At 48.0% G+C, this 19,431-nt stretch overlaps 1 protein-coding gene across 2 annotated transcripts in view; it reads left to right on the top strand.

Annotated features, from left to right (window-relative positions):
- LOC135378431 (neprilysin-4-like) overlaps window positions 1-19,431 on the top strand; it is a 156,380-nt gene that overhangs the window by 79,721 nt on the left and 57,228 nt on the right. For both annotated transcript variants that reach the window (XM_064611461.1, XM_064611460.1), the window contains exons 4-6: window positions 22-183; window positions 9,010-9,114; window positions 11,412-11,617. In XM_064611461.1, coding sequence (XP_064467531.1) covers window positions 22-183; window positions 9,010-9,114; window positions 11,412-11,617 — 473 coding nt within the window. The remainder of the gene's footprint in view (window positions 1-21; window positions 184-9,009; window positions 9,115-11,411; window positions 11,618-19,431) is intronic.

Raw genomic sequence — 19,431 nt, 5'->3', positions numbered from 1 at the left:
AACGTCCACTTATATTTTCAGCTCAATTTCTCCTGGCTATCCTGGACAACAACACTAATCCATGCGATGACTTCGAGAAATACGTTTGTAAGAAATGGAAAGAAACGCATCAAATTCCCAGCGACAAGAGTTATTACGCACCGTTTTCCCAGCTTAGAGAGGCTCTGAAGACAGAACTCAAGGGTATGTTGATCGAGGAATAGTGGGATCGAAAAACGTTATTACGTTGGAAACCATATCTAAACATGATGCGTTCAGCATAGCGTTAAAAGGGTTTACTGCATCAGTCACAGTTGATTCCGAAACTATAGTGCCGTTTTACTCCGTGTTCACAACTGATAATAGCGTTTGTTGGAAACGCAAACGTAAAACACGTACTCCTGCCATGTTCAAAATACGCTCGCAGTTTCTCGTCGGCCGCGAGAGCAACGCATAGCCGAAAAGCCAGCCTTGCGAGGCACGGTAATTGCCAATAAATAGCGAGCGAGCGCAAAATGCAAAAGCTGTGATTACGATCTCGGTATGCGCAGTGGCGGCAACTCTATTTCTCGCGCACGCAAATCTCTTGAGTCTGCTATTCTAAACCTCCCTAATAACGCCGATAATTGGTGGCGTTGTTCTTGTGCAATTTGATGAAACGCATGGCAAGAGCTATTCAGCGGCAGCTATTGAGAGTATTCCGTAATTCCCTCTCTGGAAATCGAAAAATAAAAAGCATAAACGTCACTCGGATAAGGCCAATGAGCGCCCTTTGGCGCGGACAAGTCCAAGCAGGGAGCGGCTAGAGGGACCTTGGTAGCCTTGGTGACCGTTCGGCGGGTGGGAGGCACGGCGTCTGCTGGTCGCGGAGAGTTTGGGATCAGCTTCTGGAACGTTCTTTGTGGTTAGCGTCGGACATGTTCGTAAGCGAGGAGCGTAACATCGTGTTTCACGCAACATGGTCGCGTCAGAACTCGCACTGGTAAGCGAAAGTCGGCGAATTTACCGAGGTCTTTTCACTTAGTATATTGCAGTGTGAACTTGAAGCATACAGACGACCTCGGAGGCTACCGCCTGCGCTGCGCTGCGTTTCGTCGACCTGCCTGCCGTCATCATGGTATTAGTACCGCTGGGGCTTCCATAGCTGCAGAGGGAATGAAAATCTGTAAAACACGTTTATTATGTTAGCTATTTTCGGAAGGGAAACTTGGCCAAGTTGACTGTGAAGCCGTGACGAACATTACCGTTTCGGTCTCATACACACGTTTTCAGGATGCGATAGTCCTTTTAAGCGCCAACCGCAGGGAGCACTTTTACCAACTAGATGCCAGGAAAACGTGAATGAAACATCGACATATCGATGACGTACTTAGCGAACAGTAGACGGTCTAGCGATTCGCCCAGTTCTGTCAAGGATAGATATTTCGGCCTAGGAAAGGAAGTGATGCAACTCGACTGAATCGTATACGCCAATGAAAACGCTGTTCACAGGAAATGTCACAAGCACGTGGCGACGTTGACATAGCAGTTTTTCCCTTTCGCTCTCTTCTGCCACCCGGGAAAATACGAAGATGGCGCAGACTTGGGCATGATTTTTTAATTAAAACTCTTGTTTTAAAAACTCTAGTTAAAAATCTAAAGTAACAAAAATGCCTTGTAAAAACTAGCTAAAAATATCATTAGTGATACTTAACAATATGCAAACAAGAGTTTACGAAAATACACATTTCTTCGTCGCCTGCCAACAATCGGAATTAAGCCCTTGGCCGAAGGTTCACCTTGGCAACCTCAGCATGGACATTCTGGTCTATGTGGTTGCAGCACTCCGATCTCGTTCCGTTTACGCTGAGCTCCGACCACCTGACGCTACGCTGGCGGGGTTCGGTTTGCAAAACTGGCTCCATGCGGTTCCCGCCTTAGACCGCTAAATGAGTTGGACAAAGACCACCGCGCCTCCCATACATCATTTAGAGCCTATTCTGTTGAAAAAGCAAAAAAAAGTAGAATACAGTGGGCCTATAGTTATCTATGGCGTAAGGCGGGAACTGTATGGAGCAATGTTTGCCAACCAAACTGCTCCAGTAGAGCGCCGACAGGCCTGAGCTGATCGTGAACGGAACGCAACCGAAGTGTTCCAACCATATAGAGCAGAATTTCTACGTTGAGGTTGGTATGGGGAAGCGGCGGCCAAGGGCCACTTATGGTGAGCCTACCATACCATAGCCTATAGCCATATCATTGACATACCATAGCCTAGCCTAAGATAGGTCACTGCCGATTCTTCTTTTTATTATTATTTACTGGGTATTTGAAGGCCGGGTCTGTCGGCAGGCTACGATTCGCATCGTACCTTGGAGTTCCTTGTCCATGTTTGCGCTGCGGATTGGTTGATCAGAGAAAGGTAAGCATCGGCCACGTCATTATCATAATTTCTTCGCCTCTGCTTTCGGCCACTCTGAGCAGGGCTTCTGCTAGATGTGCATGGAGGGGCTACGCTAGATGTTGGTATGATTAAGGTGGGCTGTGCTGCGGTGTGGCGGGGCGTAGGGTCTGAGATAGAAGGATCTGGTAGAAATGGGGAAAGACTAGGATGGACGGTATGGGACGCCTAGCCAACCTTCATTCCGAATGATATCATTCTGTGCATTGATTTGTTGAAAATGAGAGGAGGCGCCTATCTGGGACAGATTTCTTGTCCCAGATAGGCGCCTCCCCCCTGTTTTGAACAAATCATGACACAGAATGATATCATTCGGTATGATGGTTGGTCAGGAGCGTGCTATGTGGTGAAGTTCTGTTTTAACAGTGTAGGGACTGCCAGGCATCGTGCAGAGATATCACGAGGTTGCCAGTTGTTCTATAACAGCAGAGAAGTAAACAGGCGTCAATGTAAATAGAATAAAAGTATAAATATGTAGCATTCCCATGGTATACTGAACTACGGCTACTATTTGGAACACAATCACTACCATGTTAACCTAAGCATTGCGCTTAAGAGACCAAATACAAAAACAGATGTATCAATGTACCATAACTCAGTTTTTCAATACTAACGGCACTCTTCCAGGATATGCGAAGCTGCAGCATGGAAGGCATTGTGAGGTTTCCCAATGTTCTGAAGTAGATGGGAAGTAATTTTTGTTCAGGGTAAATAGAGCAAAACTATAAATATGTTGCCTTTAATGGTATGCTCAACTACGATTACTATTTGGACTATTTTACTATATGTTCAGATAGGCCTTGCTTTCAACAGAGCAAATGCACAAACAGAGCTACAAATGTACTAGCCCTTGGTTCAACAATACTAAGAAGAAAAGAAAGAATACATACAGTGCAGCCATAAAAGTACTAAAGTAGATATGGAATAGTAGCTACCTTCTTGTATTGCACACATCTTTAAAAAAAATAGCTGGGCAACATAACGCCACGAGTCCTCGTGTGGCAGCATCTCACAGTCGTCATCAGAAGAACCGCAGCGTTTGTTCAGCTTCATTTCTGTGAACTTCTTTCTGAAGTTCTCTCAGCGACTTCCAGCGCTTTTGAACAACATCCACTGCTTGTGCTCGCAATTCGCACATAAAAAGAAAAAAGAAAGTGTTATACTTCAGTGAACGTGTAGCATCTTCGCCGCCTAAAGACGACGAGCGCTCAGCTGACCCGAGCGCGAGCGACTGGAATTAAATCACTTTTCAGTTCTGACACAGAACTAGCTGGTTGTCGGCTCTTTCTTCCGTGGCACGTTTGCCACATTTCTGGTGACCCGCGTTTGGACCTACGCGCCTCTGAGCTAATGGATCCACACACTGGGGCAGTCCCGTCTCCCGTGACTGACCCATCGGCTGGGGATCGTGCCTTGCGCTCAGACGATCCTGCGATCTCGACGGCTGCTACGCCCCTCCGCCTACCTCCCTTTTGGCGACAAGACCCTCGTTCCTGGTTCCGGCAAGTGCAGGCCCAGTTTCATCTGTGGCACATCCAATCCCAGCGGTCCAAATATTTCCACATCCTTGCTGGCCTCCCTCCGGAAATCGCGGCGGAGTTGGATGACGTGCTCGCTACGGTTCCTGTTGAACGAATGGAGGTGTCTGAACGCGCGCGACTCCAACAGCTGCTTAACGAGGAAGACTTGGGCGACAGGAAGCCTTCGCAAATGTTGCATCGGATGAGACAACTTCTCGGGGACTCTTCAACTGAAGCGCAACAGCCCCTTTTGCGTGAGCTGTTTCTTCAGAGGCTCCCCCAGGCAACGCGAATGGTTTTGGCTGGCTCTGAGGACCTTACGTTGGACAGGCTGGCTTCGTTGGCAGACCGAATTGCCGACTACTCCGCACCTCAGCAACAGCCGCCTACCCTTGCTGCGGCTACGACGTCCCAAGCCTCGCGATTAGATCGGCTCGAACAACGACTGGAACAACTTACGAACGCCTTGTAGTCCCTTACTACTTCTCATCGCCCAAGGCTTCGTCGCCGTTCTGCTTCGAGATCCTCATTGCGCCGCACCCCTTCGCCCGCTGCCCCAACACCTCCCGATGCCACCCAGACGGGGGCTCGTCTCTGCTGGTACGACCACCGCTTTCGCCATCGTGCCCAGCACTGTATCCCACCCTGTGCGTGGCAGGAAAACCAACGGGCCGACCCCTGATGGCGGCAAGTGGTCCTGGCCCTGTTTGCAGCCGTCTCTTCATCATTCGCGATCGCATTGCGGGATACCGCCTCCTTGTCGACACTGGCGCGGAGATCAGTGTTATCCCGGCTTCTGCTGCTGACCGTCGCCGTGCTCACTCTGGCTCTAACCTCCAAGCCGCCAATGGGACCACGATCAAAACTTACGGACTACGTTCCCTCACGCTTGACCTGGGCTTAAGAAGAACATTTCGTTGGGTTTTCGTCCTCGCAGATGTTTCGCAGCCTATTCTTGGCGCGGACTTCTTGGCCTTCTCTAGTCTGTCTGTGGATGTCCGCCACCGGCGCCTTCTCGACAATACTACGTCTCTACGCGTGAAGGGCATGTCCTCCTCCCATTCCCCGCTTGGCATCCGTGCCCTGCGTCCCACTTCACCGTATGACACCATCCTAGACGAATTTCTTGATATAATCAAGCCCTGCAACCTCAAGGCTCCCATCAAACACAACGTCACGCATCACATCGTCACAACTGGTCCCCCTGAGTCTTCCCGTTACCGTCGGCTGCATGGCGACCGCCAGACGATTGCCAAACGGGAATTTGAACTAATGCTCGAACTTGGCATAATCCGCCCGTCCTCAAGTAGCTGGGCGTCGCCATTGCATATGGTTCCCAAGACCGACCCCGGCGACTGGAGGCCGTGCGGCGATTATCGGGCTCTTAACTCCAGGACCGTTCCCGACAAGTACCCTCTGCCCCATTTACATGACTTCACCGCTGACCTTGCTGGATGCACTGTTTTCACGACTCTCGATCTCGTTAAGGCATACCATCAGATACCGGTGCACCCTCCTGACATCGCGAAGACAGCTGTCATCACACCCTTTGGGCTCTTCGAGTTCGTCAAGATGCCCTTCGGCTTACGCAACGCCGCGCAGAGCTTCCAGCGCTTCATCAACGACCTCTTGCACGGTTTACCATCCGTTTACGCCTACTTAGACGATCTTCTCATTGCAAGCGCCTCGCAGGAAGAGCACATTGCGCACCTTCGTCAAGTTTTCACACGCCTGCAAGATCATGGCGTGGTCATAAACGTGAAGAAATGCCGCTTTGGGCAGCCGGAAGCTAAATTCCTCGGCCATCACATCCACCAACATGGTATTCGACCTCTTGAGTCCAAGGTACAAGCTATCCGTGACTTCCCTCGACCGCAAACAATCCGTCAGCTCTGACAATTCTTGGGTTTGCTGAATTTTCACCGTCGGTTTATCCACAACTGCGCCCACATCGTACAGCCTCTCACCGACCTCCTTAGGGCTTGCAAGTCGACACCGGCTCTGCTGGTGTGGTCGGAGGATGCTGAGAGTGCCTTCTGGGCTGCTAAGGAGTCCTTGGCGAACGCCACCCTCCTTGTGCATCCCTCCCCGTCAGCACTCACTCGCTTGATGACTGACGCCTCTACCACAGCTATTGGCGCCGTCCTGCAGCAGTTGGTTGACGGCAAGTGGCAACCGCTTGGATTCTTTTCCCGTCGCCTTCAACCTGCGGAAGTTCGTTACAGTACGTTTGGCCGCGAACTTCTCGCAGTGTACGCCGCAGTCAAACACTTCCACTTCTTTCTGGAAGCCCGTGAGTTCCATATTCTGACGGACCACAAGCCTTTGACATTCGCGTACACCGCCAACCGTTCCAGCTACTGCGAACGCGAAACCCACCAACTTGCCTTCATATCCGAATTCTGCACCGACATCCGCCACAACCCCGGAATAGGGAATTCGGCCGCCGACGCCCTTTCTCGCATCAACGCTATTCCTTTCCTGCCCTCGCCGGTGAACATTGGGGAGCTATGCAATGCACAACCTCCAGATCCTGTGCTGAACGACCACCTCTCAGGCACTTCCTCTTTGACGCTGCGTCCCGTGACCCTCCCAGGCTTTACGAAGCCTCTCTTCTGCGACACATCTACGCCTTGCCCCCGCCCCTTCGTCCGTGAACCCTTGCGCCGCCGAATCTTTACCCAGCACCATAATCTTGCACACCCCGGCGTGCGTGCAACGCACAAGGCCATTGTATCCCGCTATGTCTGGCCTAGCATTAACAAGGACGTTTGGGCCTGGACCCGGTCTTGCATGGCATGTCAGCGGACAAAAGTTCACCGTCATACCCGGACACCGACTGGCGCCTTCCCCACTCCCGCGGCTCGGTTCCACCATGTGCATCTGGATTTGGTTGGGCCGCTTCCCATCTCGCAGGGTAACCGATACCTCTTCACCTGCGTTGATAGGTTTACCCGTTGGGCGGAAGTGCTACCGATCCCCGACGCCACGGCCGACACTGTTGGTCGTGCATTCCTCTTCGGTTGGGTCGCGCGCTTCGGCTGCCCTGGCATCGTCACCACAGATAGAGGTCGCCAATTTACCTCCCGTAGATTCGGAGCCCTCCTCTCTGCCATCGGCGCGAAGCATTCCAAGACCACGGCCTACCACCCTTCAGCGAACGGCATGGTCGAACGTCTGCAGCTGAATGCCGCCATCTGCGCAAGAAGCGACTCGGCGAATTGGGTCGATCACTTGCCCTGGGTGCTCTTAGGTCTTCGCTCTTCCCTCAAGCAGGACCTCCAGTGTAGCCCCTCGGACTTGGTATTTGGTTGCCTGCTGAGGCTTCCCGGCGACTTCCTCAGCTCCCCCTCCCCCGCGCCTCCCAGTGCTCATGACTTTGCCGCACAGCTTCGCGACCATTTCCGGGATCTTCAGCCCGTTTCCCCACGCCAGCCAACTAATAGGAAGATCTTTGTCCACCCGGACCTCAAGACCTCTTTTCACGTCTTCGTTCGCGCGGACCACGTTAAGCCGCCACTCATCCCAGCGTACACTGGTCCCCAGCACTTATTGGCGCAAGATGAGAAGACGGTGACAGTCGACATCAATGCCCGCCCGGAGGTACTCACAAAAGACAGAGTGAAGCCCGCCTACTTCGACGCACTACTCTCTCCCGTCCATCTTCCGGCGTCGTCTCCACCTTGCCCGGTTCCCCGATCACTACCCTCAAGAAAAGTCTCCTGGCATTCTCCTCTGGTTACCTATACCAGTCTAGGGGGGAGGCCTGTAGCATCTTCGCCGCCTAAAGACGACGAGCGCCCTGCTCGCTCGAGCGAGCGACGACGAGCGCTCAGCTGACCCGAGCGCCAGCGGCTGGAATTAAATCACTTTTCAGTTCTGACACAGAACTAGCTGGTTGTCGTCTCTTTCTTCCGTGGAACCTTTGCCACAAACGCAACAAAAAATGTTGGGTTCTGGGTGTGTCTAATAGCATATATGATTATTAAAGCAATGCGGAGACTGTATTAGGTATTTTTTCTCACGGAAGTTTCGACGTCTGACGCGTCGTGAAGGCCATTGCGATTCCGTGTTGCATTGCCATGCGCCACAAAGTTTCCGACACGCCCATTACATCACCTTCGCCTTGCATGCATATTGCCAGCTCTTGCCAAAGCGGACATTTGAAGTTGCAGGCACAACCTTAATTCGGCGAGTCCAACCTTCCAAAGCGGTGGTCTTTTACTCTCTTTGCGACCTTTCAAATCAAAATATCCGCGTCCAAGTCCGCGTGGCGCGCCATCTTCGTATTTTCCAGGGTCATTGCGCACGAATGGAGAAGAGGCTATGCAAAACGTGGTACAACGTGTATGTACAACGAGGGGAGAAAGTTGAGCCATTATTTTGGCGTAGACTTTGTACCGGAAATACCTGCTAAAAACACAGGGGCTTAAAGGGCCATACGACGCAGTCCTTCCGTTATGTCTTGTGCCAGAAATACATTCAACTACCAGCCCCCGTGGCATAGTGGTTAGGATGATCGCTTTCCACGCCGAGACTGGGAGGCGACACGGGTTCGAATCCCGTCACCGGTTGTGCTGTCTGATGTTTTCCTGGGTTTTCCGAAGACTTTCCAGACGAGTGTCGGCACAGTTCCCCGTGAAGTCGGCCTAGGACGCATACCAACCCCCCTGTCCCCCACTCCTTCCTGCTCACCTCTCTCCACCTATCCACGTTTATACGCCGCTCACAGTTCCTTCGCGGCGCTAACACGGAATTTTAAAAAATTCAAGTATTTATTATTCGTTTATACGTGATCCAAAAGCGGCAAACCTGCTTGACTGGTGTACGAATAGTCGCGTAGAAGTTTTGTCTATGATAGTGCATTATGCTAATGGCAGTGTGGGTACCTAGCAGATAATAAGGAACATAGGTCCGTGCTGTGCACCTGCCAGGTGACAACTGGCCGGCGCCTTTATTGCGTCGTCGTAATCATGATGGCGTCCACAGAGAGCGCTACAGCAGTGACTGTCAACGCGGGCTATGTGCTGTGTTACAAATACTCACTGTGTGTGATATCTTCCATTGCAGATATACTGGGAAACGCAACTTTGTCTTACCACGGAACATTCTCGACGGAACATCCAAACATAACGCACAAGATACTGAATGCGTACCAGTCGTGCATGAATGAGAGTGCGTATTGGTTTCCTAACACCTTCTACGAACGAAAAACAGAAAGTGGTGCAGTTGCAAGTTATCGTAACGACATTACACCTCACGCTATCTACATGAATTACAGGAGCAACGCGTTCTTTGCCTCGTGACCAGTGTTAATTCAACTGTGCCGTGATATATTTGCGATATTCTCGCGCTGCATTTTAACGCTCTTACGACACGCGAGTAAAATAACATTTTGGTTCCACTGCGAAATTGCGGTTTCCACGTGGTTCTAATTGCGTTATTACCGCATTAGCCATGCCAATATATGCATTAGCTGGCGCTTGTACTTGGCATAAGATTACGGCAACCAGCAGTACCTTCAACAACAGAGTAGCGGTCTACGAAAGCCAAGTGTTGTACTGTTCTCCGCACAACGAAAGGCATCTCTATCTCAGTCAGGGTTGAAAAAAATCCGGATATTTCCAAAAAGATGCTCTCCAGTGGGCTTTTTTGGATAAAACCCGGATATTTTTGGAAAATATATACAAGGCTAGAAATGTGACACAGAGTCAAAACAAATGTGCTTTGCTGTTCTTGATTTCGTGTGACCTCTCATAGTTTCTGTTTACGGAACTGCCTGTCCGAGCAACACTGTATCAGTTTCTATTGTTTTCCCAAAAAAGTGGAGTTCCATGCGCGCGTGGTTGAATAGTGTGGATCCTACACGCCTGGATTAGCTGTCGTGTTTCGGCTCACTTCACTTACAGTGCCTCCAGGAAGCGGAAGAAAGTCTCTCCCTGAATGGGCAGAAGAAGCGGGAAAAAAGTTAAGTTAAAAAGGTTGCAGAGTTAAAAAAGGTAAAAGCTAATGTTGCGCGCACATGGGCTTTTGAAACAGCTAGCCAACACTACAAGAAAATAAACCGGGGGTTTTCCGTGTGACGTTGAATGCAGATTGTCTTTCACATCACATCAGGAGAAAATCTCTAAAAAATCCGGGTAAAATTGTGTGGATAAAATAAAATAAAAATCCGCCGGATAAAATCCATGTGGATTAAATCCAAACAACCCTGATCTCCGCAGACGCGGTAGCCTACCGGGCTGCCGGTAACGGAATACTAAACACTTCTAATAACTGAGAATTGTTCGCAACGGTAGCCCGATGCTCCGATTTAGTCGGCGCGGTACCCTATAGAAAGACAGGATGCAGATCCCTGTACCCAGGTGTAACGTTCGGAATCCTGAGCATTTTTACAATCCTGGGATTTCGGGATTTATAAATTTGGATCAGGGGATTCCCGGTCGGGATTTTATGCATCTATCCCCAGGATGTCGTACAAGTCTGTATCCACCTGCATAGATACAGCGCGCGTTCCTGCCATCCCTACGGAACATTATAGTGGAAGAAAACGAAAAGAAAAAAAAAAACTCCTGAACGGGGCAAAGGTTTCGCCGCGTATATACTGAGCACTCGCACCGTGCCCGCATATCGACTTTGCGTTGGAACGCGTCTCTTCCTGTCGTCTGGTATGGAATATCTTGTGGCTGCCTCCCAGGTATTTCTCGCGGTTAGCAGTGCACGAGAGGACATGACGTTCAGCACTTCTATATACTTACGTGGCACGTAAAAGCAGTTACGTTTTTAACATCTTCCTCTGAAGTATTCTGGGGAATGTCGCCTGTATGAACACATGAGATGACGCGTTTTGCTCACCTCCGCTTTTATTGATGCACGGTAACAGAATTGTGCCTGGAGCAGCCGAGTCTAGCCTTCTGAAAACACTGTCTCCATTTTCTTTTTCACTTTGCAATAGGCCTACTATACGTATTCATGATGACCAAATGAACAAAAAGAGGGATTCCGCAGAGAGAGTCAGAGAGATTCCACATTATTTTCTGTAGCCTTATAAATTGGACTAAAATTGAATTGGAATATAAATTGGAATAAAAAGACTCCTTCTGATTGCGTAGGGGTTTTAGTGCTACTTGAGGTGTCTTCTCGGGAATGGCTTGCGTGGTATGCGTGAGTGAGCAACTAACGTCTTTGTCATGTGTCGTGGATGACGAGGTTGGTTCGGTTTCTGATTGCAAATGCTGTTTTCCGGGAACGGGACGCTCGAAACGAAAAATCGGTAATACACCATCAGTTCCTTTTCACACGGACTACCAAGAATGCCGAAATTGATTATCCCGTAATTTGGCCTTGCGAAAGCCCGGGATTTCAGGACATTAAATTATGCCGGAATCCCGGGATCCGAACGCAAGCCAAGAGTGTATATTAAGCCCGCACCTCTCTGTGTAAGATAGTGAATTTCGAAGCACCGATTACAGATATATCGGAAGATACGAGCCTGGAAGCGCTACGAAAAATAATGAGTCAAGTGGGCGTCCCATTGTGGCCCGTGTCGTCGACAAGTGTCAACATTCCTGACTGGACAAACACGTTCACGAAACTCATGACCCATCTTGGTCTGAGCCCAATACTATACATGGGCGTAGATCAGGATGTGAAAAATGTTACCAGCTATACCTTTCAGGTAAGTGTGACTGGCGTAGAAGCATTGTTTGTGACTCCTTGTATAGACGACGCTCTGCTTACAAGCATGTGACGTCACGAGAAGAGCAGTTCGAGGTTATATTTTGCTGTGGTGGCAAGAAGCGGGAAAGATGTGTCGGCTGATAGGCTGATCAAGCTGAGAGTGCCCCCAGCATGTTTTGCGCGGTGGCGTTACGTAATCAATGACGTAGGGGTGCAGGTCGTCTATTGGATCGGAGTGTCGTTAAGACTACAGGCTATCTATCATTAAGCGCTGCGAGGAAAAAACAAGGATGTCGCTATAGCGGACCTACCACACCGACGTTCGAATTACAGGGCGAAAACATCAAGAACACAAGAAACTAACATATCGCAACGTTCAACCTTCTTTTAGATAACAAAAAATAAATACAGCGTATATGCTAAACTACTATTGTACATGAGATTTTGATGCTCTGAGGCTGGAACACATAGAAAGGAATTAACGATGAAAGAAGGAAGTCACTGGAAAAGGTTAACCAGCTGTAGGACTCGAACCGACATCTTCTGGCTTACCGGTCCAGGGCTCTATGTATTGAGCTAAGCTAACACAACTCCCCAGCGACTTCCAAGGGTGCGTCATCTGAAGGGACAAACCAACCACTCCCTCTCATCCCCCTTTCACTCTTGCTTTTTTCTCATTCATACACACATTCATACGACGGGATCGACGGAAATTCCCTCTGCTACAAACGGTGCTTCTCTACTTGTGAGGGATTCCCCACGTCACCGAATGACATTGGCATCACTCGTTGGGTGCGTTAAGTAGGAACTCCACAGAGCGTGGAGCGCACTGGTCTTTCCTGAACGGTACTACCCCTTTTCCGGGGCCTTGCGCTCTTGATGTACTCTCACACTCCAGCGTGTCGGTCGGAGTACGTTAAGTACTGCTCGCGCTCCGTGCCGTATTTCCGGTCCACCTCCTGTCTGCTCTGCTGTCACATTAAGCGAGCTGACCGCGCAGCCCCCGAGTACGATAAAGGAAGCGAATGCTGGAAGCGCGGAAATTAGCGGAAAAGAACGTTCAGCCACCTGACAGCTATGGGCCCCCTGGAAACACCGCCTGAGCCCGAATCGCTCTCGTGGATCTGAAAGTCTGTTTAGTGCAGGCACCGGCGTACAAGGGGCAGATTAAGCGGAGTGCATTTGGTAGAGCCGCTTCTTGGCGTGCCGATTCACCCTCAGACGCTCTTTTTTCTAGAGGAGTTTCTAGAGGAGTTTCTTCGCGAGTTCTCTAGAGGGTTTCTTGAGGGTGTGCAGATCAAAGCCCTCCCTCCCTCGCTGCAGATCAGCTAAGACAATCGTGTTTGCTCAAGATCACCTATTATCTGTTGAACAACACGCCATAATAAATAAAAGAGGGGGATTCACAGCTCATTCAATAAGGGTGAAACATTCGCAATTTCCTCACCTTTACTTTGGGGGTTACAAACCTGGCTGTCGAATGGCAGGTTACCATCAAGGCTACCTTTGCGCCCGTGCCTTTCGCCTATACCTTTACGAAGCTGAGAGCCATGGAAGAAGGGATGAGAGGAGGTGCCCTATTCCAAACGAAAAGTGAAGCTGGATTTGGGGGCCCGCTGCTATGGCGTCACTGCTTGTCTTCCGGTTTCGGTTTTACGGTAACTGTATTGGATAATTTCGGAATTCATGGGTGGGTGTGATTGTTCTCGTAGCGTGTCGAGGCTGCACCCAATGTGGCGTGCGCAGAGCCTCCTCAGTGGCGTTCTGGGTTAACGTGACCCTTACAGGGCCTCAATCAAACTAAAACTCATCCTTTGTTCTTACGTCCCCCCGCACTTTTCTCTTTTCTCAAATACTCATAGGGCACCTCCTTTTTCTTGCTACCTCCATGCCGGAAGCAAAACCCTTGTCGCATGCTCCTTCTCAAAGCCAGGTACTGTTTCATGAAGCCCATCCGCTGCTTGCACTGTTGTGAGGGCTGGAGCATGGCAGGCAGAGACGACGACGACTAAAACTTCAAGAATAACGGCAGAGTCATACTTTATTGTGCACTTGCGTTCTGCTTAACAGACGCACGACGAGCGACCGACACCGCATCCCGAACAGACGAAAGTGAATAACGCAGTGCTCATGACGGCATTACATGATGCCGGCGCGTGGCGCCCCCAGACTGTTACATTGTGAGTTGTCAGCGCTATGTGACACTGATACTGGTTACTGATACAGATGTTACCTTGTTGACATTACCACATCTCACACTGTCTTCCCATTGTCTTCGGGGAATGGACCGTTGGCGTATATCTGTGTTGCACAGTGCGAGAGGCATAACGCCGCGTCCAAACTTCGGGAAACTTCACTACCAAATTCGAAGTTGTGAAAACTTCTACTTAACAGGAACGCAAGTAAAAGTGTAGAAAGTCGGGCAAGTTGGTCAGAGTCCATACTAAAAGCGAGCACGCAAACGAGGTCGAAACACGCAAGGCTAAAAGTATAAGTCTTCACCGCATTCACCGAATTCCTAATTACCGATGATTCATTTGCACTGACACCTCCTTCCCACAGATCTGGCCTGTTTTTGTAAGATACTTCATCGACTTTGTACTAACGAATCCTTTTGCAGTCCTATCATCCGTGATGAAGCTCTCGTCTAAAGTAGCTATTCAGATGGGTACCACACTCCTAGGAAAACGGGACTTGAGAAGGTAATAACTGCCTCCTTTACCACGTCGATAGCACCGCCCCCTTGTGGGAAGGTTGCATGGGGTTTAACGGCGCAAGTTATCTTCTCGACCGCAGTGCGCCCTTTTGGTTGACAACATACGGTGGGTATTAAAGGCCACTAAATGGGTTGGCGTTTGTAAGTCCTACAGGCTATTGCAAGCAGTGGTATTCTGTACTCGAGGCTCATTAGTTCGAATACATTTATTTATTTATTTATTTATTTATGAATACTGCAGGCTCATTGGCCCAAGCAGGAGTGGAAAAACTAAAGAAAAATACATTGCATTTGTAATAATCATATGTCGAGACAGCACAGATATTTAACAAACAATACAGAGTTCCTATAATATATGCAGAGCAAACAGAGCAGCCATAGCCATAGGATACCAGCCGCACACAATAACCACCAACTACGGTCAGAAGTATTCTCTTGGCAAGGCGTTCCATTCGTCAACAGTTTTAGGAAAATATGACTGCTTGAAGGATTGAGTTCTGCAAAAAAAATGGTTCAAGTTTATGTACGTGTGTAGATCGCAGTGCTCGGCTTTGCCTGTGTGAAATGTAATCATCGGGATTTAAAAGAAGTTTGCGGTTATAGAGCATGTGCAAGAATTTCAGCTTATGTTATTTCCTTCTTTCCGCTAACGTCGAAAGCCCCTACCTAGCAAGAAGTTCAGAAACCGAGCGTCTCCGATCATAAGAATTGTGCACGAAGCGAATGGCCAGGCGTTGAACTCTTTCGAGCTTTGCAATATCAACTTTAGTATATGGATCCCAAACTATTGACGCAAATTCCAGTTTTGGTCTAATGAGTGTTTTATATGCATTTAGCTTTACATCAGTCGGTGCTTCCTCAAGTTTCCGGCGCATAAAGTACAGCTTTATTAATGCCGTTGAACATATCTTTTCAATATGGCTCGTCCACTTTAACTTACTAGTCAGAGTTACTCCCAAGTACTCATACTCAGAAACCTCAGTAATCGGCAGGCCCCCCAATGTGTACACAAACCTTTCTGGAGTCCTTTTACGAGTTATAGGCATACATACAGTCTCCTCAGGGTTCAACGTCATGCCCCACTCGGTACACCACAGGAAAATTTGGTCCAATCCCTTATTTAGCCTTTCCTGATCTATTCTATCGTTCACAGTTGTAAACACGACACAGTTATCTGCGAAGAGCTTAATACTCACGCCGGGTTCGACCCTCTCAACTATCATTAATGTACACTAGAAAAAGTAGTGGCCCCAGGACAGAACCTTGGGGTACACCGGAGCTTACCTCTAAATTTACTGACACTGATCCTCTTACATCTACGAACTGCTTCCTGTCTGTTAGATATTCCTTAACCCATGCCACCAAGTATGATGGGATACCCAAGCTTCTTAACTTCCGCAGTAGTTTAGAATGGACCACCTTGTCAAAGGCCTTCGTAAAGTCGAGAAACACCAGTCAACCTGGCCGCCGTTATCTAGCACTTCCAAACAATTATGAACTGTGGTCACAAGTTGTGTTACTGTTGAAACTCCTTTCCGAAAGCCATGTTGCTCTTGTGAAAGTAAGTCATTCGTTTCTAAGAATTCGCGGATAACACTTGCAATTATATGTTCAATGAGTTTACAACTACAGCAGGTCAAAGAAATTGGCCTATAGTTTGAAACATTATGAGGGTCACTTGTTTTGTGCACAGGGATTACGCGTGCCATTACCCGGCCCGGGGGACGGATAATGTTAACAAAGACGCCTCAAAAATTACTTGCAAGTACTTTGCAACGACATCCGCATACCTTTTAAGGAAATTATTGGCTATGCCATCCGGCCCCACTGCCTTTTTTTCCCTTTAGTCGCAACAACATATTAAGCACACCCTGGTAAGATAAAATGTTATCACTTGGTGGTTATCACAAATGTTCAAATACATGATCCTGTACATCGAAATTAAAAACAGACTGAAAGTACTTGTTACAATGTTTCGCTATTTCCTTGCTATCAGTAACTACACGGGAATCAACCCTCAAGGCTTCAATACCATGTTTTTTGTCAGACAAGAAGCGCCAAAACCTGGATGGCTCATTCGTCATGAAATCCCGAAGCACATGCGTGTAATACTCCACCCTGCACTCATTTATTTTTATACAGAGCACCGCTTGTTAGTCTGTTTATTTCCTCTCTTTCAACTCCACGGTTCCTTCGCAATCGTCTTATTCTTCTCTTCAAATGTATCATAGAGCGAGTGATCCATGGGTTAAGGTTGTTAAAGGAACTGTAAAGTGAAATTTGACCCCCCTGTTTCTGTGTGCGACCTGGTAGTGTTTGCCTGTGTGATGCCTCACATAGAGCCTAAGCACTCAAAACGGGATAATTAGTGCACAACATAAATTAGAAAAATTAAATCGGACGGTAGGTTGCGCCCCGTAACAGCTAAAAAAGTCATGATGGGAGTACTCCTGTCACGTGATACCTAAGTAATACACAATGAACTTACGACCGGCTACTAATCTGCAATAAACACTACTTTTAGAATCACGAGAATTACTGAGACAATTCTTCAAAATATCGAAAAAACAGTATACCAAAATATTGTCAGCGCGGTCAGCGCCCTCTCTTTGTTCTCCTCCCAACCACATTGCACGGCAACGGCGTTTATTGCGGCCTTGCGAGGTTTGTGTACGCAAAAAAGTTCATTTCCTGCCGAAATTGAACAAAGCTTCACTTGACAGCTATGCCAGGTATCTACTGTAATGTTCGGGGATACACCAAGTGTGTTCTTTCGGCAAGGGACGTTATGTACCACAAGATTCCAACCCAAAATGCACGGAAACGAAAGTTGTTGCAAGCGCTTGGTCAAGGCATTCGTGAGCCACGCCGTATTTGCTCAACCCATTTCTCTGACGAGTTGTACGAAATGGTAACAGCGGACGGTCGAAAACTTCTCACACGGACGGCAGTCCCGACACCAGTGTTTCAACGTGTGACGTCTGACGATACGAACACCAGTGCTGACGAGGTATGTATTTACCGATACACAGGAATGATACATATATGTGGTTCATTTGAAATTCAAATCGATTTTTGTGATGCCTACGCTGCGTAATGTACCAAACAAAATATCCCCCTTCCCCTGGGGAGCCCTGAGCTCTCGCAGGAGAACATCAGTGTCAAAATGTGCTATAGACACTGACCGCATTCTTCATTCATATCAGCGACACAGGCTTCCATCGTGACTGACAAGAATGTGAAACTCAGAAGTAAAAGCATGTCAATGGATGATTTACCGTCAACACCTCTCAACCTTTATCCAGTGATGAATTCAGCACCTATTGTCCATATACACTCATGCTCACAGGTGGGTCAAGCTCTTGTTTTGTTTAACATTTTAACTTTTACATGCCTTGCAGGTGCATGATATGACCATATCTGCACCACTGGTGGAACCAGCTGCTGAGTAATTCTGGAAATCTGAAGACAACAGTTTTGAATGGCGTTCTGATACAAGATTGCAGATACCAAAAGCTCTTCTACTTTGCAGTGTTGTGCCCTCTGCTTCAGCAGACCAGAAGAAGTACATCAAATGTGCCTCATATTCAGAACTTCCGGTGCATCTCACAAAGTGGCCACAGATGTTCGCATCACGCTTCTCACCTCAAAAGCCGAGTGCCCAAGTGAACAGAATTTATCTTGGAAACTTCGGCCAGAAGTGAACAAGATGGCTGCAGGGAACATCCTGCTGTGCTGCACAATCCTTTTCAATGGGACCAGTGCAGCCATGGTGTGAATTCATAGCGCTTTATGTTTTCACAGATTCAAATGACACGTTGTAGTGTTTTCTGCTGACCAGGTTCCGTGGTTACTCGAGCTGATTAATATTAAAGTCACCTCAACAGACCTCACCTACAACACCTACTAGAAAGGTTCCTGGCTCCCTTTACCGACACAGGTAGGATTATCAGAACTCACGGTCATTAGAGACTGAAACATCCAAATAATCTTACTGAAACACAAGCTTTCGAATAGAGTCTGTCCTTCATTAGGCATGATACAGACATACATGGTACAGATATTTATACTGATGTACATTAGAGAAAGGGAACAAAGAAGGTAGTTAGGAGGAAATCCAAATTCTTGTTAGAAAGTATTGAGGGCACGAAAAAATAATAAAAAACAAGGCACACAGGCTTTGCGTAGTTGAATTTTCTGTTATAATAATTCTATCTGCTACAATGACATAAAAAGTACAAAGTAAAAGGTAAAAAGAACAAGCTTGTACAATTGCAATATGCCAATGCCATGCTCGGGAATGCTTAGTGGCCATGTAGTCCACAAGAGGATCTTGTAACAGAGGGTTAAGAAAAAGCTTGAATCTGCGGTCAAGGTCTGTGCACTTGCTGAGCTAAACCCGTGGATGCAGCGTACTTGTAACCACCTTTACAGGTGTAGTTCCAATTCTGAAGGAAATGCAGAGCTTGTACTTAGCATGTGGAGAAGTATGAGCCTATGTATACAAATCAGCTGTCATTCAGGAAACAATGTATACAAGCTCCGAGATAATGTGTCTAGGTTTGACCTGGCACGCTTTCAACAGCCATGAGGGAACATGTTTCGATAGAAAGAGCATAGGGAAGACACTTAGCCATGACCATACCTTATCTTCGCAGAGGATGCAGATCACCTCCTGAGTGAAACACCAACAACTTGCAAAGGTGTGAGCTACAGTGAAATAGTAGTGGTCTGCAAATGGCCTGAGCCCACACCAATGGCTGCAATTGGACTGGTATGAGGGCAAACATGGGAAATTTATAATAAGAAATTGAGAAAGTGTTGCAAAGATGGATGTGCACAAACACAGAAAAGGTCAAATTTTTGTCAACGACAGGGATGCCTCTGAAGAGAAGCCTCTGTTGATACCGTTGGCATGACCCCACCTATGGCCTCCTTATACTGATAAAGTCATGAACGCGAGATGTTTTATTTATGTACTTTATTGATTTCTATTTTTCTGGTGCCCATGAACGGCCAGAGGGCCTCCCTAATGGTGCACCATACAAACAGTCAATACAAAGAAATGAATTAAAACACCATAATTACATAAAATA

The sequence above is a fragment of the Ornithodoros turicata genome, chromosome 1 (assembly GCF_037126465.1).
Source record: "Ornithodoros turicata isolate Travis chromosome 1, ASM3712646v1, whole genome shotgun sequence".
NCBI lineage: Eukaryota > Metazoa > Arthropoda > Arachnida > Ixodida > Argasidae > Ornithodoros > Ornithodoros turicata.
This window is presented reverse-complemented; position numbering and strand designations above follow the sequence as displayed.